The sequence below is a fragment of the Nelumbo lutea genome, chromosome 5, assembly GCF_056320005.1.
Source record: "Nelumbo lutea isolate HS-2025 chromosome 5, American lotus-T2T, whole genome shotgun sequence".
NCBI classification, from domain to species: domain Eukaryota; kingdom Viridiplantae; phylum Streptophyta; class Magnoliopsida; order Proteales; family Nelumbonaceae; genus Nelumbo; species Nelumbo lutea.
In genome coordinates, this window is record NC_142688.1 from 27,725,634 (window position 1) to 27,748,583 (window position 22,950).

At 32.6% G+C, this 22,950-nt stretch overlaps 1 protein-coding gene and 1 long non-coding RNA gene across 3 annotated transcripts; both read right to left on the reverse strand.

Moving 5' to 3' along the window:
• Nucleotides 1-1,603: 1,603 nt before the first annotated feature.
• On the reverse strand, nucleotides 1,604-4,843 carry LOC148851251 (cysteine protease RD19A-like). Its single transcript, XM_088942928.1, has 4 exons — nucleotides 4,301-4,843; nucleotides 4,034-4,153; nucleotides 2,259-2,505; nucleotides 1,604-2,111 (listed from the first exon to the last, which is right to left on the reverse strand). The coding sequence occupies exons 1-4, from the start codon at nucleotides 4,766-4,768 to the stop codon at nucleotides 1,834-1,836; spliced, it is 1,113 nt and encodes a 370-aa protein (XP_088799054.1). The 5' UTR covers nucleotides 4,769-4,843; the 3' UTR covers nucleotides 1,604-1,833.
• Nucleotides 4,844-19,269: 14,426 nt separating this feature from the next.
• On the reverse strand, nucleotides 19,270-21,366 carry LOC148851252 (uncharacterized). 2 transcript variants are annotated; one of them, XR_016098778.1, is made up of 4 exons: nucleotides 20,652-21,217; nucleotides 20,281-20,532; nucleotides 19,941-20,001; nucleotides 19,270-19,857 (listed from the first exon to the last, which is right to left on the reverse strand). It is a non-coding gene; the product is annotated as an uncharacterized LOC148851252 (long non-coding RNA). The 2 variants fall into 2 exon arrangements; XR_016098777.1 differs by lacking the exons at nucleotides 19,270-19,857; nucleotides 19,941-20,001 and having other exon boundaries at nucleotides 20,038-20,532; nucleotides 20,652-21,366.
• Nucleotides 21,367-22,950: the final 1,584 nt, after the last annotated feature.

Consider the following 22,950-nt stretch of genomic DNA (forward strand, 5'->3'; position numbering starts at 1 on the left):
CAATCCAATGTAATCCTTTCAATACTATCTAATGTTTAGTAAGGGGGTTATGTTTTTTTGGATTTTGAGAGGGGGAGGGGGGAAATTGGTCAATGGGATTCAAAATTTTATTAACCAAGAAATTCATGTTCTTTTTTCAAATTTACGTGGGGAGTATGGAAAGTTTATTTTCTTCGGTATCACTTATCCATCTCTTACATAAGTAAATAACTTTCACTTTGGGGAAAATTGTCAATACTTGAATGAAACAAAAGTGTCACTTCTAATAATGGATTTTTATAGCTAAAACGGTCATTGTCTTATTTACCTGAGAACCACTTACCCAGATAAATGCATTTACCTGAAAAATATTTACTGAAAAGCAAAATTAAAGGAGCCTAAATTTTCTACACTCACCACCCCACTCTCGAGTCATCAGATTTAATACTCATTTACTAGCCAATTTGGACTTTATGGATCAATTTACATCAGCATGGAACCAGACTTTAGGAGAAATTATTAACAGATGCAAAGCTATTCTTAATTTCTTCAAGTTTCATTACAGAGGCAACCTTTCAAATTTTCATACCCAGATTCAGCAATTGGAATCCCAATTGCCACATGTTTCAAGTGGTAGCATGAATGAAGATTCTTTGCGATGTAAACTTGAACTGTTGGAACAACAGGATTTGTATTGGAAAACTCGGGCTAAAGGCCCACTGGTTGCAGCGATGGGGATGGAAATACACGTTTTTATCATTTAATGGCCTCTAATAGATGGAGAAGGAACCATATTTTCTGGCTTAAGAATGAGGATGGCCTTTGGTCCTCTTCCCATGATCAAATAATTTCTACATATTATCAAATTTTCAGTGGGCTTTTTTGTTCAACCAATCCAGACTTATCTTCTTTTCAGGGTCCACCTTCTCCTCTCACTGCACCTAACAATACATTTTTGTGCAGTATTCCAACTGATGCTGAAATTCAGCAAGCAATTTTCAGTACTGGCCCTCCCAAAACCCCTGGACCAGATGGAATCCATGCTTGTACGTGTTTATAAAAAATGTTGGACTGTAATGCAAAGCCAAGTGGTGCAATACATTCAAGACTGATTCAGTGAGCCAACGCGGATGGCTGCTTGTAACCAAACATATTTATGTCTTATCCCTAAGGTTGTGTTTAGTTTAAAGGAAAAAGTAGGGATAGGTAGGGAAATTTTTACAAAACTTGTATAGATTTTCCTATCTTACCTTTCATTGAACTGGATTGGACCAGATCCATTTGTAATGGACTCACATTGAATTGGACCGGATTGAACCAAATCCAGTATAATTGACACCCCTATCCACAACTAAGAGAACTTAGCTGGCACATCTGCATATTACCCATCTGGATTAGGCAGGTTTTCTTCAGCTTGGAGAGGAATGAGGGTACAAAGAATGTGCTTAATAATATTTCTCTAAAAAGAGTCTGGAGAAATACTACCCCACAAGACACTGCAGCGGCACATGGAAAAGACGAAAACACAGTTGTCATTCATGGAGAGATTCATGGGTGTAGCGTCTTGTAGGTACCAGTGGGTAGTAAGATCTGAGCTTTTCTCCAAATGGTACATGAAAGAGTATAACAAAGAAAAACCCTTCAAACATGCAAAGAACCAAGTATAGAAGCATATGGTAGGTCATACATTATATCTTAAACAACACTGAAGCATAAATTATTCCTATTTAGGTAATGTTTCAAGGATTTTGAGGTTTTAAGGACCTATGGGACTAAAGCACAAGATGGACACAATATGCATACTTCATGTACAGGAGAGCCACTTTGATAAACCTTATTTTTCATAGTCTACGTCTACCGAGGGGAGATGTTAACAGCTGTCACAGTTGAGACCATGGAATCTACTCCACAGACATTGCGACCCCTGCAGATCTTGTAGTATCCATTCTCTCCCCAGCCTTCTCCCCAAGAGTTCTTTATGATCCAATATGGCTTATCCTTCAACCGGATGGGAGCATAACCTTCAGAGCCATACCCCACCAGAAGCACTCCATGATCCAAACGCTTTGAGCAAATGTATGGGCATGAAACTCCTCCAATGTACGTCTGCATGAAAACCGCATTGATACCAACTGCAATCATGCAATGCAAAAAGTTATTACCGTTTAATACATACCCAGGTAATTTATGATCGTTATCATCAAATTGGCACCATTGGAACCCTGAAGCCTGTGTGCATTCATATGCTAGTGATGCATCTTGAATTTAAAGGCACCCACCTGCAAGAGGGCCATTTTTCACTAGGTTTGCAGCAATTTGATCTTCATCTAGAGAGACGACACTGAAGTTAGCCACTGATGCAACAATCTTGGTCTTATCAAATTTGCAGGTACCACGATCTGTTCCAGTGTAAGGATAGTCTTCCTCCCGCACAAGTCCACCAGCCTTTAGAGTGTATTCAAAGGCACTGGTCATTAGCCCACCATTGCACCCCGAATCACATGAATCTGGTTCTTCTGGATCGCACTGAAAAAGAAAAGCCTTGAATTAACAAACTAAACCTACATATTAGTAGAACTACAAGATTTTGTTAATAATACTTAGAGTCCATTTGGTTTGCAGGAATAGGGGTCTGGATTGGGTGGAATCGGAATGAGAATCTCAATCCAGCTGACAAAAAATGCCTGCCTCCCTCCCTCTCTGTTGGCACCCTGTCCTCCAATGGCTGAACCTTGTAAGGTCCAGCGAGATAAGTCACCACCGGTCATTGCCAGAAATAATGCCATTTTGATTCCGATTCCAAGGGATTTCAATACTGACTGTAAACTAAATGGACCCTCGAACATAACCAACTGCAACTCCAAACAACCAATTCTTCAAGGTGATGCCATTATAGCCTAATAATATTTTTACAGCATTCACAGTCAAGTCTTGGGTACAACTGTAGACAAACAGAACGTGAATTTATGCACCTACCTAATGCACATCAGCGGCATAAACAGAAATAAAAATAATATAGGTAAATGTCATAATTAAGTTCCATAAGGCCATGTTTGGTTTGAAGGAAAAGGTAGGAAAACGAAGGGAAATTCAGGAAAACTAATACAAGATTTGTAAAGGTTCCCTACTTTTCCCTTCCTTTCCCCACATTCTCCTTCAAACCAAACATAGCCTAAACTTTTAAACTTGGAAAGAGTAAAAAGGTAGAATTCAAATTGCAGGTCCTCAGATCTGGCACAAGAAATTGAAGGCTTGATCCTACCTAGCAAGATGGTCATAGGACAAAATTAATAAAAACTGAAAGTGGAGCCTGCAACCTCTGGCTAGGGCTTGCCTAGACATGGGGTGAACTGGCTGCAATCGTATCAGAAAATATCTCCATGTGAAAGAAATATGATTTCTCCATTTTTTTAGCAACACCAGAGGCAGTTTCACAATTTCTACTTTGACCATTCAATCAATATCTCAGTATTTCAGCTATTTTTAATTTTATTGTAGGTCTAGATCTATTAGTTGTCTTCGTCATATTTAGTATGTAGACAATGGGATCCACTTCAGATGAAACCCCTTTATTGAGGTTGTAAGTTGATCACTTTCTTTCAGCCTAATTTTCAGGAACAAAGCTTGTCTTTTTGCTTGACTTTGGTGTCATTAGATAGGTTATTCAGTTATCTCTCTATCAAACGAGACCAAAGATTATACATACATAGAGCCCTCCATGAAACCGTTAAAAAGTGAACCCAGCAATGGTAATTTTTTTTTCAGAAATAACTCAACAATGGTAATCTACTAATTACAAAGACCATTCCAAATATCTAAATGTTAAAAGAGGAAAGGATAAAACTAATAAACAACGCTATCAACAAGACTAACCTGCTATAAAGAAGATAAGTCAATACCGCTAATCAACAAAATAAACCAAAAAAAAAAAAAAAAAAAGAATTTCCAAACTAAATTCAAAAGAATTATATAATTACCACAAAAAAAAAAATACAATAGCCGGAACTATTACAGCATCAGAAGGAAGAGACTAAAGACTAAAGAGAATACAAACCTCGTGATCGCAATCCACGAGCTGTTGCTCGCTAAGGCTAACTAGCTTTCCAGTAGCCAGGAAATTAGCTCCTTCCAAGGCTCCAGAGGTGCTGAAAGACCAGCAGGATCCACAAGAACCCTAATTTCGGGGAAAAAAACAACAAAAACAAAAACATCAATATCAAAATTTTACTGAATAATTACAACCAAAATCAACAGTCAAACAATCTCAATGGATGATCAAGACGATCCGTAAACGCGCGGAGGAAAACAGAAATTCGAGTACCTGGTTCTTGACAGCGGTGACGGCGCCGTGATCCCTCCAGTCAAAATCGGTTGGAAGATCGTTTGTCGGGAGGATAGGAGCGTTATGAGCATCAACAGGAAGCTTAAGAGGCTTCAAACCGAGGTAAGACCGACGAAATTCAGCCGGCGTCAAATCGGAGAATTGGGTGACTCCATGAACGGCAGAGGGGTCGAGCTTCTGGTGACGCCTCGCCCGGCGTAAGTTAGCCTTGAAGACACCCAAACGGTAAGCATGGTCTTCAGGAGTAGCATAGCTCTTTCCGAACTTCCTCTTGAAGTTGTTAAAGTGATATTCGGCGTTCAAGAGAAGATCGTCGTCGTCCGACACGACTTGCCGGATCAAGGGATCTTCCGATTCATCATCGGGAGAAACAATAGAAGCTATTGCTGCAGCTAAGATTAGAGAGGACAATAAGAAGATGAAAAGGGAACGGAGGAAACGACCCATATTCTCGGGACTCGGAGAGATTTTGTCGTCGTCGTCGTTGTTTTCTTGTTTTGGCTCTTCGACTGGTCTCTTCCTGTCGTCGGCCTCTCCAAAGTCCAAGATATATATCGCTTCCAAGAATAGTGTAGGTGAGAGATAGCCAGTGCGGGGTGGACACGTGGTTTCCTGTTTTGTTTGTTTTGTAGTACACAGCATTTCTACGAGGACGGGAATATCTGAAGAAATATTTGCAGCTAAAGCCGTCCGAGAATCATAGCCCTCGATTTCTTGATGTGGGCTCACCTACCACAACACTTGGATGAAGTGACGTTTAAGGTGGGGTCCAAAATACATCAAAGGCCGTAATTTCATGTTTTAGCCCAAGACTACGCCCGATAATCTGGGCTCGGAATATCTTGCCATGCTTTCCATGCTGCCATAATCTGGGGCCCATCACCATAGTGTTACTGTCCAACGGATCGGATTCATTACAGGTTTATCTCGACCCGAAATGAACAGATGTGGATGTGGTGAATCAAATGGCTGGCCCACCACGAGTAGTGCTGAAGACGATTAGAATTCAGTGAATTCAGTGAAAGTGAAAAAAGTAATGAGCGAAGAAAAACAAACCAGGGAAGATTCCAGGAAAAAGGGTGGTTGTCCTTGTCCTATCCCAACTCGAGTGGATAATGGTGGTGGTTCATACTCGGAGTAAATCAGATTACCTTACCTATCCCCATTCTTTTCTACTATACCAGCGGAGTCCGGATCACATTCAGGGTGTTTGGTTCCTGCGCGTTTATTCAACAAACGTTGCTATAGTGTCACGGGGATAATTCTACAGCGGAAAGGCCCCACCGAGTATCCCCGTGACAATAGGGCGCCACTTCAGCAATTCTCCTCTCTCGCTTTTCCGTGTGTATCGATAATAGTAGTAAAGTGAACTTCAGTTTTTATATACGCTTATCCTTTGAAAAAGTTATTTTTTAAAGTTTTCACAACGATTAGACGTTTAGCACTTAATTATCATAAATGATTGTAATTATTATCTTTCTCGATTTTATAAATAAATAAAATATAAAATTTAAATGAAAAAATGTAAATAAAATCAAATACATACATTTTCAACATCTTTCATCATGTATGTTGTTATTCACAGAGATGTTCATAATACATGGTGGGATGTGATGTGAGGTTGGTGTGAGGAACCCTTTATGAAAGAAAATTTTGGATTCATAGCAGTGGTGCAATTAGAAGTGTAAATTGGATGGATTTGGTTCAACCGATTCAGTCCAATGTGAGTCCACTTATAAATGGACTGGACCCAATTCAGTCCAAATCCAATAAAATCAAACCCAATCCAATCCATTGGATCCAATCCAAACTGAATGAAATATAAAAAAATATATAAAAGCACTTTTAGCATTGAAAAACACTTTTTTGTGAAAGTACTTTGATAAAAATGTTTTTATAAATAAAATCACTTTATTGAAAGTGCTTTTGTAAAAGTAATTTTATAAAAGCATTTTTTGAAAAGTACTTTCGTAGAAGTGTTTTTATAAAAGTACTTTTAAAAAGTGTTTGTTAAAGTACTTTTAAAAGTACTTTTGTAGAAGTGCTTTCGTAAATAAAAGTACTTTCGTAGAAGTGTTTTTATAAAAGTACTTTTGCAAAAGTGCTTTCATAAAAGTGATTTTCTAGAAGTGCTTCCATAAAAGTACTTTCATAAAAGTACTTAAAGTACTTTCACAAAAGCACTTTTATAAAAGTACTTCTATGAAAGTGCTTTTATAAAAGTACTTCCGTAAAAGTTTTTTATAAAAATGATTTCATAAAAGTGCTTTCGTATAAAAGTACTTTTATAAAAGTGCTTTCATAAAAGTACTTTTGTAAAATTGCTTTTGTAAAAGTAATTTTATAAAAGTGCTTTTGTAAAAATGCTTTTATAAAACTACTTCTGTAAAAGTGCATCATAAAAGTACTTTTGTAAAAGTATTTTTATAAAAGTGCTTTTATAAAACTACTTTTATAAAAGTGCTTTCATAAAAGTACTTTTATTAAAATGCTTTCGTAAAAGTACTTTCTTAAAAGTGCTTTCGTAAAAATATTTTTCATAAAAGTACTTTTATAAAAGTGCATTTATAAAAAATATTTTTGTAAAAGTACTTTCATAAAAGTGATTTTATGTTGTTTTCAGTTTTGATTGATTTCAAATTGGACAAGGGTTTGGCCTTATGATCAGATTATTAGAAATTTGGTTTAGGTCTAATTCAAACAAATAAGAATATGGACCAATTTATTTTGGATTGGCCCAATCAAATAATTATAATGGACCATGCAAATCCAATTTGATAAGGTTTGGATCGAATTGGATCCAAACCAAAACCGGTTGATTGATAGCCCTAGGTGCAATGCACATAAAGCACATAAATGTAGATCTAATGGTATTGGAAATATAAATTCCAAACAAATGTTTTAGAGATAAGGTTTATGTATATTCACCTTTGTACTATGTAATGCATCATAATTAGAATTAGGTCATTGGACTGTTTCTTCAAATAGGCAGCTAATAGAAGAGTTGAATAATCATCAATTTGTTGTTCCCCCAAATAGTCTTACAAATAATAGAAAGCTAAATAATCATCAATTAGAATTAGGTCACCTATGCGATGCATGGGATTTATTAAGCGAAAGCTAAATAATAGAAAGGGTCATTTACTAAAATACCCCTTATAGTTTTATGAATTTACTAAAATCTAACCTATAGTTAAAATTTTACTAAAATACCACTTATAATTTGCAATGGATTTAATCAATCTTCTATTAGATGATAGTGGAAAATGATAATGTTGACCCTAATGCTCATTTAAATAAATTTAATCAAATGAAAATAAAATAAAAATACCATTTTTGGCCTTTATAAGACAAGCAATCATTCTGTTGGCTATATTTAATTAACTTTGTTTTATGTACAAAAAAAAAGTGTTAAGGGTATTTTTGGAATAAAAAATCATGGGCCTAATGGCAAAACTATATTAACTTAGTCAATAAATAGTATAATCTCAAATAATAGTTTAATCTCTAATAAATATTAATCAATAAGTTATAACAAAAATACAATAAATATAATAAGTACAATAAGTTAAATTTAAAATTTTCACTAATAGTAGTTTAATCTCCAACAATTATTGAAAATTTTCTATTAAATAACAAAACAAAATAAATTTATACATAATCATTGAAAATACATTTATCACAAAAATAATGAATAATTACTGAAATACAATAAATATTAATTTTAGCATATATAATTATATAATAAATACAGATTAAGAGTTTAAAATTATTATTAATAAATATTAAATTTTTTGAAAGTTATTTTCTTGAATTATTACTTGATATAAGTGAAATTAGTTGTTTACAATATTATGTAAAATATTAAATTATTATTAATTTCAATATTATGTTATAATTATTTTTCTATATTTCAGAAATTTTTTAAATTTATTACATAATTTCTTCATTTTAACTATTTAAAATCTAGTTATGTTAAATATTTTGTTATTTAAAATACCTAGTTATTTAAATACTTAAATAATATGTAAAATATCTAATTTTTAGAATATTAGTTATTTATGGAGTTTAGTTATCCATAAAATCATAATTTATACTGTTATTACATAATTTCATTATTAATTTTGTGATATATTAAATTATTATTAATTTCAATATTATGTTATAACTATTTCTCTGCTTCAAAGAAAATTTTTAAATTTATTACATAATTTATTTATTTTAACTATTTAAAATCTAGTTATGATAAATATCTTCTAGTTATTTAAATATTTAAATAATCTATAAAATATTTAAAATTTTTTGTCATTTGAATTTTATTTATTTAAAGCTATTACATATTATTAAATGTTTGAAAAACATTTAAATTGATGATCTGGAAAAAACATAATTTAAATTGTTAGTACATAATTTCGTGATATATTTTGTAAACATTATTTATTAGATAATTTAATTATTTTAACTATTTAAAATATAGTTATGATAAATATTTAGTTATTTAAATATTTAAATAATTTATAAAATATTTATAATTTTTATTTAAATTTTATTTATTTAAAGCTATTACATATGATTAAATATTTGAAAAGCATTTAAATTGATAATCTGGAAAAAAAATATTTTTTGATATATTTTGTAAAAATATAAAATTATCTTTTGTCTTTTTAATAAATATTTTAAATTTATTATATAATTTTATTAGAATATTTAAATAATTCTTAAAATTTTTAATCCAAACTTTCTTTAGATAGATAAAGATTAAAAGTAGGGGAGAGGATAAATAGGAATTAGAGATAATTTAGGAGAGAAACTCTTTATTGAATTAGAGATAATTGTGGAAATAAATAGGCATTAGAGATAATTTAGAAGATAAACAGGAATTAGAGATAATTATGGAGAAAGTGGGGGAGGTAGTTTAGGATTAATTTTAGGAGAAGAGATTATTTAGGTTATTGGGAAATTACATCTCATTGTTTGTTTAAAAAATGACATGAAATAAAAAAAAAAAAACAAAAAATTTAAAAAAATGAAAAAATTTATTGACCACTTTGTTTCAATATATATATATATATATATATATATATATATATATATATATATATATATATATATATATATATATATATATATTACACTCTTAACCAAATAGAAAATTGACATTTTTACTCAAAACACCTAAGTGACACTAAACAGCCCCCGTACCAACCATTACCTAAATCATTCGGCCAGTGTCTTGGAGAAATGATTTAAGCACTCCTAATTGAATACTAACATGACACACACATGATTCATATAGCCCATCCCATGTGGTGATGATGATGATGAAATTGTCCAATTGAGAGCTAGTGTTGTTAATAATTTCTTCTTCTCCTCTTTTTGTCCCCTAAATTCATTTTTGAGAGGTAAGAATCACATTAAATTCCTCAAAATGCATTCACATATTATGATTTTATTTTTAAGTTTTGAAATATATAAAGGTTGCAAATAAAGTGAACCTAATTAAATATATATAGATCCAAATTTGCTTCATTAATGTTTGGATACAAATTGGATCTTGTCCATTCTATATCAATAATATTCAAATTGAAATGTGATCCACTTTGGATATTAAATTTCATTAATAAATTGAACGAAAAAGCTCAAGTTATTATTAAAATAAATTAAAAATGACTTGTATGTTGCATTTTATGGATGAAATGAATTAATAATAACTTTTGTGGGACTCTAACCCATGACTTTATGGTATGTTTGGTTCACGTGGCCTAGATGAGAATATTTCTATTTTCTTACGTTTGTTTTGGGAGAGATGCTGCAATGGGATGAGAAAATCATTATCAAAATATGGGATGTGGGGTTTCACCAAATAGGTGTGACCCCACTTTGAGATGAAAGTTGTGTGATGGTAGTGAGGAAATTTTATCGAGGGGTGGATTGTTTTCATCTCCCACCTCTGCAGTGGTCTGAACTCCAATCACCTGTATCCTTCATCTCCGGTGAAGGTAACATTTCCAACAGTTATTGTCTTTGTCTTCTCTGGTGAAGATGGCAAGGACAAGTTATTGCTTTCAACTTCTTCGACAAAGGTAATATTTCTGGCGGTTTTTGTCTTTGCCTCCTTCGACAAAGGTAGTAAGGATAGGAAGGACAAGTTATGTCTTTGTTTTCGACGGTTATTGTCGTCAAATCTCAGACAACAAGGACATGTTATTGTCTTCTTCTTCTCTGACAAGGGTAACGTTTTAGGCCAGAGACATGTGTTTCTCCGACGAAGGTAAGAACATGTTATTGTCTTTGTCTTCAGATCTCTGGTTTAACTTTGGTACTCTAGATCTGGCCAGAGACATGTGTTTACTCCAGATCTAGAGTTTTTCCCATGGATTTATTCCAAATTTGTTCCTAGCCCCATGGATTTGTTCCAATTCTATAGTAATTCTTCATCCATTCGTCTCATCAACCAAACGCTAGAAGCGTATTCTATAGGATAGTAGGTCTCAGCAAATAAACACATGACCAAAAAATGAGAAAATAAATTCTTCCTTTCTCATCTCATCCCTTCTCATCCCACTATTTCTTAGAAACCAAACAGACCATTAATAAATTAACAACATTTAAGTCAACTTTATAAATGGATATAATATGAACTTTATGTAGATACAATTATATAAATATACTAGAATTAAATATTATTGAATTGGATATGGGTCGATCTATTCCATCCAATAATAAATAATAAATAGATAAAATTCTAATTACCGTTAACCAATTGGATTTAAATTTGAATTTGAATTCGGACAAATCATCATCAATGGCCACAACAGTTTGGCAAAAGCTTGATGCCAATTCGGGCAAATAAAAAACCAAATAAAATATCATACTCAGTTTTTCATGACGGACACTACAAAATGGTCCATTTAATGTTTATATAATTTGGGGGCCCTATAAGGTAGAATGTTGGGAAATCAGCATTTTTTATTTGTTTAATTTGTCATATTGTTATAACAACATAATTTTTAAATTAAAAAATAGTACTAACTAGTATCTATAAATCAACATCTACCTTAACAAACACACTTAACAAACAAAGCGTTGAAGCAATAATCAGAGTTGTATTATTGGTTGTGTCTTGCACTACATACTAAGGTGGTATTGCCTTGTTATTTAAGGTATTTAAGGTCAACCGGTGCAAACTCTACTTTTTTAACTTAAGTTTTTTTTTTTTTTAAATTCATTACTTAATTGTTATTTTGTATGACATTGGTTTTAAGACTTTATTCGTTGATGTTATTTACCACTTTCTTTTTGAATATTTATTTATTACCTTTAATGAGTTTAACTCAGCTTGTATAATTCCTAATCGAATCGTATAGCAAATCAAGTATTGTTTCATTCAAAGTTTTAAAAATCGGATCGGAGACAGAACTGTTTTAACCACTGGTTCTCAGGTCAAATGGTCTGATCATCTGCTTTGAATGAATGGTTCGTTTTGATTTAAAAAATTAATTCAAATAAAAAACAATTGAAATTATTGTTTGAGCCAATAAATTGATGATTTGATTGCTCGGGCCAGTGGAATGTAACCAGTTGCCTGACTAATTCCTGGGTCAACTGGTCTGACCATCCAATCTAATTCAATTTGCAAAAGTATGGTTTCATCACATCAAATAGTAGAGCCCTCAATGGACTTTTAAGATATATTTGGTTTGAAGAAAAATGTAGGAAAATAAAGAGCAATATAGGCAAACCTATACAAGATGCAGACCTAATGGTTATATTTTTTTTTTTATCTTTTTTAAGACGGGAAGGTGGTTGCGGATTGAATCTGAAGAATCAGATGCAGTGCTAATGGTTTGATAATATCGGATTCGGACCGATCCGATCCCTCTACATCCCTATCAAGTAATAATGTTGATTAAATGATTGTTACGTACGATCATTGATTGTGGGAAAAGGTTGTTTCTTACGTTTCTTATTCAACTTCGTATGGAAAAGATCAAAAGGATCAGCTAATCAATGTTGCTCGCTGAAGTGTTGGGATCTTCTTGGCACAATAAGCCTACCCAAGATTTCACATTTTCCCTCCCTCCCACCCCACCTCACATCTCTTGCCCACTAGAACTCTCACGTAACATTGTAGTCATATATGAACAATATTTAATTTACGAGAGTAGTGTGTAATAAGTAAATATTGAATTTTAATATCATAAGAGATTAAATCTAATGGTTTTGATTGGTCAATTACATGAGAAACTATACACTTGATTGAAAAATTAGTTTTTTTCTTACAAAATCTAATTTTGAACTTGTCTCACATTGGAAAATTATAAGCTTTGTTTTCATTATTTTAATAGGAATTGATTTACACTCATTAAAAATAGTAGAGGAGAGTATGGAGGTTTGATACCGTACAACGTGTGTGCGTGCGTGTGTGCGGCGCGATGAGGTGCTTTAGAGGCGCACTTTGTGTGGCTCGCGAAGGGCGATTTTGGTTTTGGTGCGATGCTGACCGTTGATCACCGTTGATGAGATCAGCGGTCACGATTCGATCAGGTGTGGTCAAGAGGCATAATTCAAAGTTAACAGTCATTAACTGTTAACTACTTTTTAAATAATCACAATATTTGAAATTGTGACTGTTCAAGGTGCCTTCTTTGAACCAGCACATACATTTTCTTCATACATCTTCATAAACTATTTAAAGAGCATGAATCAGACTTCAAAAACACACATTTTCGAAATCCACTTTCTCTCTCTCTCTTTCTCAGTCCGATTTGCTACAATCTCACAGAAGGTTTCTTCGGAGATTCTTCAACTTTGGTGGTTGCAGATTCTCGTCCAAGGCTCTATTGTATCCTGGGAATGGATTTGCCTGTAACCCAACAACAAACTTGGTGAAATTGAGTGGGGGAAAATAACATTCTAAAGACAGTGTCTTCAGACGCGCAAGCATGACTTCGATCAAGATTTACCTGTTACAGTGACCCCGTTTTCCAACAATTTTAGAACGTTATTCTGCAATGGAGGTGGAAGCAAGCATGCCTTCGATCAAGATGATGAACCAAGATCTTGTTCGACTAGACCACTTCGATGGAGCAAACTTCAGCCGATGGTAAGACAAGATGATATTCTTTCTGACCACATTAAAACTATTCTATCAGTTGGACCCGAATCTACAATCACTTCTTGAACCCACTAACAAAGACTCAGAAAAACTAAGGAAAGAGCAAAATGAGAAGATGGCTCACTTCTGTGCCGATGACACATACTGAATGCCTTATCAAACCGGTTCTACAACTTCTACAAGGAACTTACATCTCCAAAAGAAACATTTCCCTAGTGTTGAGAGAAATTCTCAACTTCTAAAACTAATTCATTCTGACATCTGTGAAATCAATGGTGTATTAAATAAAGGAGGTAAGAGATACTTCATAACATTTATATATGACTTTTCTAGGTACACCTATGTCTACCTTATGAGAACTAAAGATGAAGCCTTTGACATGTTTAAACTGTACAAGACTGAAGTTGAAAATCAATTAGAAAAGAAAGTTAAAATGTTTAGGAGTGATAGGGGTGCTGAATACTTTAAAAATGAGTTTAATTCTTTTTGTGAAGAATTTAGAATAATACATTAGTGTTCTGCTCCCTATACACCTCAATAGAATGGTTTGGTCAAAAGAAAAAATAGAACACTTATAGAAATGATAAACAGCATGTTGTTAAAAGCTTATGCACCCTTAAACCTATGGGGGGGAAGCACTCCTTACAGCCTGTCATTTACATAACAGAATTGTTTTTAGAGTTAATAACAAATGCCAATATGAATTATGGACAAGAAGAAATTCTAATTTAGCATATCTAAAAGTGTGGGGTGCTTAGCATATTATAGAGTTCCAGATCCTAAAAGAACCAAATTATGACTCAGAACTAAGAGAAGTATGTTTGTTGGATATGCAGAACATAGCAAAGCCTATAGGCTTTTAGACTTAGAGTCCAACATAATAATTGAAACTATAGATGTTGAATTCTTTGAAAATAAACTGTATTCTGAATCTACAAAAAATGGCAGAGAACCTGAAAGAGAAACTCAGATCTCAATACCTGTTGATAATAATAAGACTGAAAGAAAAAATGACACAACTACAACACCTACAATAGAACATAGAAGAAGTCAAAGACAAAGAACAGAGAAACTCTTAGGTTCAGATTTTATTTATACTCAGTCAATTGTGTTTTTGGTTGAGGCTGATAGAGAGAATATTTTAAATAAGATACCCATTGTCCTGAACGTTGAAAATGATAAAAAAACCTACAGTGAGACCATGACCTCTAGAGATGCTGCATTTTGGAAGAAATCTATAAATGATGAAATGTTGGCATAATGGTTAATTAATCAAATTTATAGCATTTGTCGGGAAACATCCACAAAGGCAATAAAGATTACTTTAAGTATAAAAAACATGTAATTTTAATAAGTAATTAATGTTAGCATAATGGTTAATTAATTATTGTTATAAGGAAATGACTTGGGTTCCAAACTTGCTACATTTGGTTTGTGATTTTTAACAAGTCATTTCACTTAAATAACATTTAATGATATTATTAAATGATGTAATCAAAGGTAACTTGAATGAGTATTTAATTAAAACCTTGCTCATTTAATTAAAATTGATATTAATGAGAGAGAAGAGATAAATTAAATTTAAATTTAAATTTTATATTAATGAGAGAGAGAAGAGATAAATTAAATTTAAATTTAAAAATAATAGGGAAATTAAATTTGACTAATACATAATGCGTATCGGTCCGTTTTAGGTATGTATCAGCTATCGGCCCGATACAGACGAAAAAATACGAAACCCTGTAATTAGACATGTTTCGTGTATCGAAACTCTTCCCAAATGATACGTATCAGCTCATATCGATCGATACGTTGCAAAATTTAAAACCTTGCTCACAGGCACATCCCACCATGCATTGGGAACATCTCTCGTATTTATGTGTTATTATTTCCAATGCACGATGGAATGTGCTTATGAGGTCGTTGTGAGGCGCCCTGTATTAGGAGCATATTCCAATTCCCCCAAAACACCTCATATGCATATCTCAACGTGCATTGAAACATATCCCATACTTATCACTTGAAGATGTTCGCATGTGCTATGAGATTAGGGGTGTAAATGGTATTCAAAAATCTGATTTCGAATTCGATATTGAACATAATCAAATTGGATTCAGATAATTCGAATATCTAATCGGTCGAATTTGGATATGACCTGATTTGATTTGATAAATATCGAAGTTCAATCGATTATTTAATTCTTATATATAATATATAAAATATTTTATATAATTTATATATAATAATTAAGTTATATAAAAATTTTATATATTTTATATACTTTATATCAATAAAATATTTATTAATTATCTAAAATAATTAATTAATTGAATTCGAATCAAATCGAATATTCAAATATTTAATCAAATACAAATTTGAATATTAATTTTCAATATCCATCGGATATAAAATTAAATTCGGATATGAGATTTTCTAATTGGATTCAAATTCAAAATATTGCCTAATCGGATTTGAATTTGATCTCTTTATACCCCTATGTGATACGCACTTTGTGGGGGCAGATTTGAACTCCCTACCAACACATACCCATACGTCACTACAGCCTCAGCCACACGTTAACAGCTCCCGTATTTGTGGTGCTCTGTGGGTAGGTGTGGGTAGAAGATCCGAATTGGCTTGCTGAACTCCATGATAAATATCACGAATGCTCTGTGGGTAGGTGTGGTAGGAGGGAAGGACTTTCCATATTCCATTTTTTAAGTTCATGTATTGTATTGTATGTATTTATGTTTTCAGCTATTACGGTGTTTGTTCATGGCTCACTGTTTTACTTATGGTTTTGGCTTTTCTTTTTACTGGTTAGAACTGATTTGAGGAAGTAGATTAAAAACAAATTCTGCAGCTTTATCAAAAGCAACCTGAAAACCTTTGCACAAGCATATTTAAGCCGTTGATATGGAGAAATTCCAAGTGGCTCAATGGATATCTCGAAGCTAAGAAAGACAAGGGGTCAAATTGGAACTCTGAATAGATGTTCCAAGGAAACATGTATATTGAATCTTGAATATGTTAAATATGTCAATCTGATTTTTGTAATGCTTAGATGAAAATAATGTGAAATATGCCATTGATACGTTTAATCATTCATGCAAGGTTGAGCTTTTGGTTAACTTGCTCTTATCTGTGATGCTCATGAAACAATCACTATTCCATGAGTTCCATAGGTAAACTGGTCTCCCATTGCATTTAAACATTAATTTGATTTTCATTTCAGAGTTTGAATTGTCTAAGTTGGGTGGTTGATATCAATTTTATTTACAGAATGAAAATGAATTACAATTTGATTTTAGGGTAGAATTTACTATAACAAGCAACAAACCTCTAATGCATCATTACCAAAAAAATAATATATATAAGAAATATTTTCCACCTAAATAGGTAACCTGAAGTAGTAGAAGTTGCAAAGGAATAATTTAAAACCAGACTAGCCCAACCTATTCGCTAGAAGATAGAGGATAGGTGGTGAGCAGTAATATTGAGATGTGTTGGAAATGCTAAAAAGGAATGCAGTTAAGTCGAGACCTGGAGATATAAGGCTAAGAGTAATAATGAATGTGTGGATTTTGAGAACTTGAATGGCAAAGTAGTGGATTAGCCCATTAGCCCTGGTGGGATGGCTAATCCATGTCCCTAAATGGGCTAAATGGAGAATTGGTCGGTGGGCCTAAGAGGTCAACAAATTTTCAAAGTCGATTCTTTGTAATCCAATAGAGAACGGGTGTATCCATTGAAAAATATGAAAAATTAATTAAAAATATAATAAAGAAAAATAAAAATTACTTAAATATAATATAAAATAATTCTTTATTATTATTAGTATTGATAAAATTATAATTTTAAATCTATTTAAATTCATCATAAAAATAAATAAAATTAATCAACTTTGTTTATCCTCAAATTAATTATAAAATAATGCATTTTTTTAGTTTTAAAATTTGTTTTCAATAATTTAAATCCTATTATAAAGTTTGATAAAATTAAAAATTAATAAAACTTATGGTTGAATTTTACTTGGGCTAGCATGGCCTACTTGGGTTGAACTTGGACCAGCTCTACCCAATTGAAAATGTCATAAGGCTCTTCAAATTTCAAAACACAAGCTTCCTTCTCAAACATGTGTCTATCCACTCAAAAAAAAAAAAAAAACTATGAACTTAAAATAGTAGTTATCTCCGGTCTCAAAAGGATTGTGGTAGTAACCTCCACTTAAAGGAAAAAGCACTCATTTCAAATAATGTAAGATCCATAAAGTAGGTTACTATTTACAAATAAAACTTTGTTTAATCTCTCAAATTAAACAACAAATTTATAAAAAAATATCAAATAAAATAATAACCTAACTTTATAACATAAAAAATTGGTGTGGTACAAAATTTATGAGAATACATGAATGAAAAAATATCAGGATACTAGCCCCGTGCTTTGTCAATTACAAAGATGTAAGACCCATGTTAAGTTTTTTAATTTAATTTTTTATAGTTAAATCAAATAAAAAACTTAACCTAAATGTCTAATATAAATAATTAAAAAAATTGAAATAATTCAGATTAATAGTTCCATACTTAGTACGGGGTCATTCCTAGTTTATATGTTAAAACAAGGAAGTTTAAAAAAATTTTCCTTTTTTTATTTTTTTAATTTATGCCATTTTCAAAACTACCAATTAGAAACTCTATTTTCCCAAAAAATATCTTCTTAAAATCTCTCTCTCTCTCCAACACAGTCCAATAACCTAAATAATCTAACATCCCAAAATTTCTCCTAAATAACCTCCCCCACTATCCCCAACTTTCTCCTAAGTTATCTCTCTCATAAATTATCTCTAATTCTTATTTATCTTCTCCCCTACTTTTTGTCTACATCTATCTAAAAGAAAGTTTGAATTAAAAATTTAATAATTATTTAAATTTTCTAACAAAATTATATAATAACTTTAAAATATTTATTAAAAAGATAAAAAATAATTATAATTGATTTAATAATATTCATATTTTTAATAATTATATATTTTAACAAAATTCATCACAAAATTATGTACAAAGTACAAACAATATAAATTATGATTTTCTGGATTATTCAATCTAAATGTTATTCAAATAATAAAAATTCTAACATTAAAAATGAAGCATTATTTAAACATTTCAATAAATAAATATCTTAAATAACAAAATATTAAAATTAATATTTTAAATCAATTAATAATATATTTTAAATAGTTACTGAATAATTTTCAATTATAATAAATGGATTAAAATTTTAAATATTTAGTTAAATAACTAAATATTTTAAATAATGAAATATTTAACAAAACTAGATTTTGAATAGTTAAAATAACAAAGTTATGTATTAATATCACTATAAATTTATGGATTATTAAATTCAACAAATAATTAATATTTTAAAGTTTAAATAATGATATTGTTTTAATAAATAAATAATATTGTAAATACCTAATTTCATTTATATCAATTATTAATTCTAGAAAATAACTTTCAAAAAACTATTGTTTATTAATAATAATTTTAAAATCTTAATCTTTATTTATTATATATTTATCTATACTAAAATTAATATTTATTGTATTTCAATATTTATTTCTTGTTTTGTGATAAATATATTTTCAATAATTATGTATAAATCTATTTTTCTTTTGTTATTTAATAGAAAATTTTCAATAATATTGGAGTTTAAACTACTGTTATTTGGCTTTTTAAATTTAATTTAGGGTAAATTACAAAGACCCCCTATATTATGACCATGAGACAAAGACCCCATTATGTTAGCTTTCCGTTTAAATCCGCCATTGTAATATTTTTTAATCCCCATACTACTCTTGTAATAACTATTAGTACAATTGGGAGAAAACACTGTTATCTTCCCCGACCTTACCATACACAAATAGCAGTGGCGCTAATCCCTTCTACCTCAGATTCCTTCACATTTCTCTCTATCTCTCTGCTCCAATCTCTATTCTTCCCCTCCCCCTTTCTTCTTCCCACTTTCCTCTGTTTTCCTTTCCTCTCGGAATGAGTGCTTCATACCTAGTGAGAGAGCTGCTCAGAAGGAGCGGGTGAAGATCCTCTCCAGAAGGGCTCTCAAAGACATTCTCAACTGGGCTGTCCATCGCCATCTCTTCTATCAAGATGCTGTAAGAGCATTTCTTCCCCTCTCGCCATCCATGATGCTTATTACCACACCTTTGCTCCATCTCTTTACCTACACTGCGATCTTCATCAGTTTCTTGTACTCGACGCGCAAATAATGCATATTTGTGTTCTTTGTGCCGCTTTCTTCTGTTGAAAACAGACTGCAAGGCCTGCTCCCAGGCCTCAAAGTTGCCTTACCAATAGACTGGTGGATTATATCTTTCTCAGCAAATAGGACTTGGAATATTTATCTGATTCAAGAATTATTTCCAGTTTAAACACTCGAGTCGAGTCCCAAGCTCAGCTAACCATGAAATGATAGATTTATCCCTACCTGGCTTCTTCTCAGTTAAATCAGTTTTGTTCCACATCGTTCCCTAATATCAATGCAAGGCCTATAAAAACAGAAAACTAACAAGTGCAAATGTTAATGAGTAAGGAAATAAATCAGTTCACGCTTTTTGTTGAATTCTGCTTCATAACAGAAATGATCCCAGACAATGGAATAAGGAAATAATTCTGTTTTTGAAGTGTGGAGTCTGGAGGGAAATTAATCAGTTCATTAACTTTCTTCCGAAGACCAGAAGATTTGATCGGAAGACATGACAAATTGAACCCCAAACCCTTTAGTCTTTACAGCATACAGCACAGAGGAGGGAGAATGAACAACTTGCCTGATCATTGGTAAGAAAGAGAAGGCAGTCACAAGGCTATGGGCATTCAATAAAGTCGATTAACCTATATGGACACAAGGTGTAGCGGAGAACTTCACTGCTCTCCGTTTTATCAAAAGCTCTTCAATATCTGCGCCCATTCGAGTCCCCTTGCCTCCCCAGACAAGCATGTGGGCGAGGTCTCTCATGGAGGAACCGGTTACTTCGTGTACAGCCTTGAACCCAATTCTTTTGTAGAATCTAATTGACAAGCTGATATTAAGAATATAACAAATAAATAATCTAAATAAATAAATAAAAAGAATCCTAATGGCAAAGAGAAGAAGTGAAGATAGATACAAGGAATTGAGGTGTTATCAACAACTAAGAACCTTGGAATGGTAGAGATCTGTGTCATCGATGGCAAGAAGTTCTGCTGTTCTGCAACCGCAATCGTAGCCAAACCGGACCGCAACGGCTCCAATAAACAAACCAATGCTGAATATTGATCTCTCCATGCTGAGTGTCTCTCTGCGCAGTCTAATGGAGTCCAAGTGAAGAATTTTCCCTCCCAACCAGAGTCTTATGAGTCCTTCTGCCCTGCCAAGCTCTCTCTTGGTTTCCAAGTTGATGGCTGTAATTCTGAATAAGGGTCCCAGTGTTTGGAGCCGTAGGTTAAGGTTTTGGGTCTTTGAGGATTCCATGATTTCAGACATAGTCGGTAAGATGGTTTTTCTATGGTTTTTCTGTCTTCACCATCGTCTTGATTGCTGCTTCCTCTGCTGCTGTTAGTGATATAATTGAAATTGGGTTTTGACAAAATAGGGTTGGAAGGTGTTGTCACAGGAAGGGAGGTATTTCAACAACCCAATTAGCCGCTGCAACGTGTTGCAGCGGCTATGGCCGAGAGGAATGGAAATTAGAGGAAAGCGGGAAGAAGAGAGATCGGGGGAGAGAGAAAGGAAGCGAGAGGGAGAGAGAGAAATGTGAAGGAATGCAGAAAGGGGATTACCGCTGCTGCTATTCGTATACAGTGAGGTCAGGAAGATGAACAGTGTTTTTCTCCCAATTATCATTACAAGGGTAGTATGAAGATTAAAAAACATTGAAATGGCGGATTTCAACACGGAAGCCTAGGGAGGAAGTTGTCTCATGATCATAGTACGGGGGGGTCTTTGTCACAAAACAAGATACAGGGGGTATTTGTCATAGATCCCATAATATAGGGGGTCATTGTAATTTATTGTGTATTTTTTATATAAATTTTTAATAATTATTGGAGATTAAACTATTGTTCATGGGTTGGTTCGATTTAGTTATAAGTTGTTTGGCCAACTAAACCGACTTGGTTAGGTTGGGGGGTTGGTCACTCAGGTTATATCTGTTTGAGTCAATTTTTGGTTTGGTTGGTCGGTTCAAAAATTTAAATTTAAAATTTAAGTTTAAATTTTAAAAAATTACAGTGTCATTATTTAAAAAATAAATTTATGATATAAGTTATTTTAGCCTAAGGAATATTAGACTTTTCCCACTTTCCCGTATTAAAAAATATTAATATATATTTATGATCGGGTCATTTGATTTTAGTTAGTTTACAAATGGCCAAAATGAAACTAATCCAACCTAGTTGGGTTGGGAAATTGTTGAACCAAAGCCGATTGAAAATGCTAGAAATAGGGTTGGTTAGTTTCATTAGTTTGATTCGGAATGGCAATGGGGTTGGGCGGGGACGAGGAGCCTCTCTCCATCCATGTCCTCGTCCCCATCCCCGCTAATGGAGACAAAGTTATCCTCATCCCCATCTCCACAGGATCCTCACTCCCCATGATTCTTTATAATGTCAATAATTATATTTTTTTATTTAAAAAATAAAAATAAAATAATTAAAACTTACAATCCTATTAGAAAAGATTCAACCATATTTTTAAAAATATTGACATATAGATCTATGTATACATATATACATATATAAACATACGCATATATATACATATATATTAGTGGGGATCCCATGGGGCGGGGATCGAGGTTTACGTGGGGCAAGGAGTGCTCTCCTTGTCCCCGTACCATCCCCGTCAACGAGGATGAAAATTTCCCCATTTCCGTCCCCGTAGGAGAAAAATCATCCCCACCCCCATTCCATTCGGGGTAGATCCTCATAGGGGTCGAGGAAATGGAGAAAATTGCCATCCCTAAATTTGATAAATAATCTATTTAAAATTAATTATTATTATTTTTATATTATAAAAAATATTAAAAGTAATATATACAATATAAATAATTATTAATTATTATATAAAACAATTATATACTCTTCTATATTTCTATTATTTATATTTAAGTTAATAAATCTCATACCATGGGTCTCCACTACTTCTTGAATTACATCAAAACCACGAGCTTGCATAACCGAATGCAAAGCCTCTAACAACTCCCTACAAAAACAGCTTGAAAAATGCTTTGCCTTGCCATAAACAGACACCTCTCCGTTACAGGGTGGGTTGGGTATGTATTGGGTTGAACCCTATAGGTCGGGGCAGGTTTAGGAATTGCATAGTATTGAGTTGAGTTTGAGTGGAAGCATATTAGGGTTGAGTAAAAAATTGTAACCCACCCAACCCTATAGACAAGAAGATGCATGGAGCTTTTGGGGTATTGTATTAAAAAACAAGATTGTTTGGCTCGTATCGT

Coding starts and splice junctions, on each gene's coding strand:
- LOC148851251 (XM_088942928.1), bottom strand. CDS start 4,768: ATGGGTCGTTTCCTCCGTTCCCTTTTCATCTTCTTATTGTCCTCTCTA. Junction 2,506..4,033: donor TCGTGGATTGCGATCACGAG/GTTTGTATTCTC, acceptor TTTCTTTTTCAG/TGCGATCCAGAAGAACCAGA. Junction 2,112..2,258: donor GAAAAATGGCCCTCTTGCAG/GTGGGTGCCTTT, acceptor GCATGATTGCAG/TTGGTATCAATGCGGTTTTC.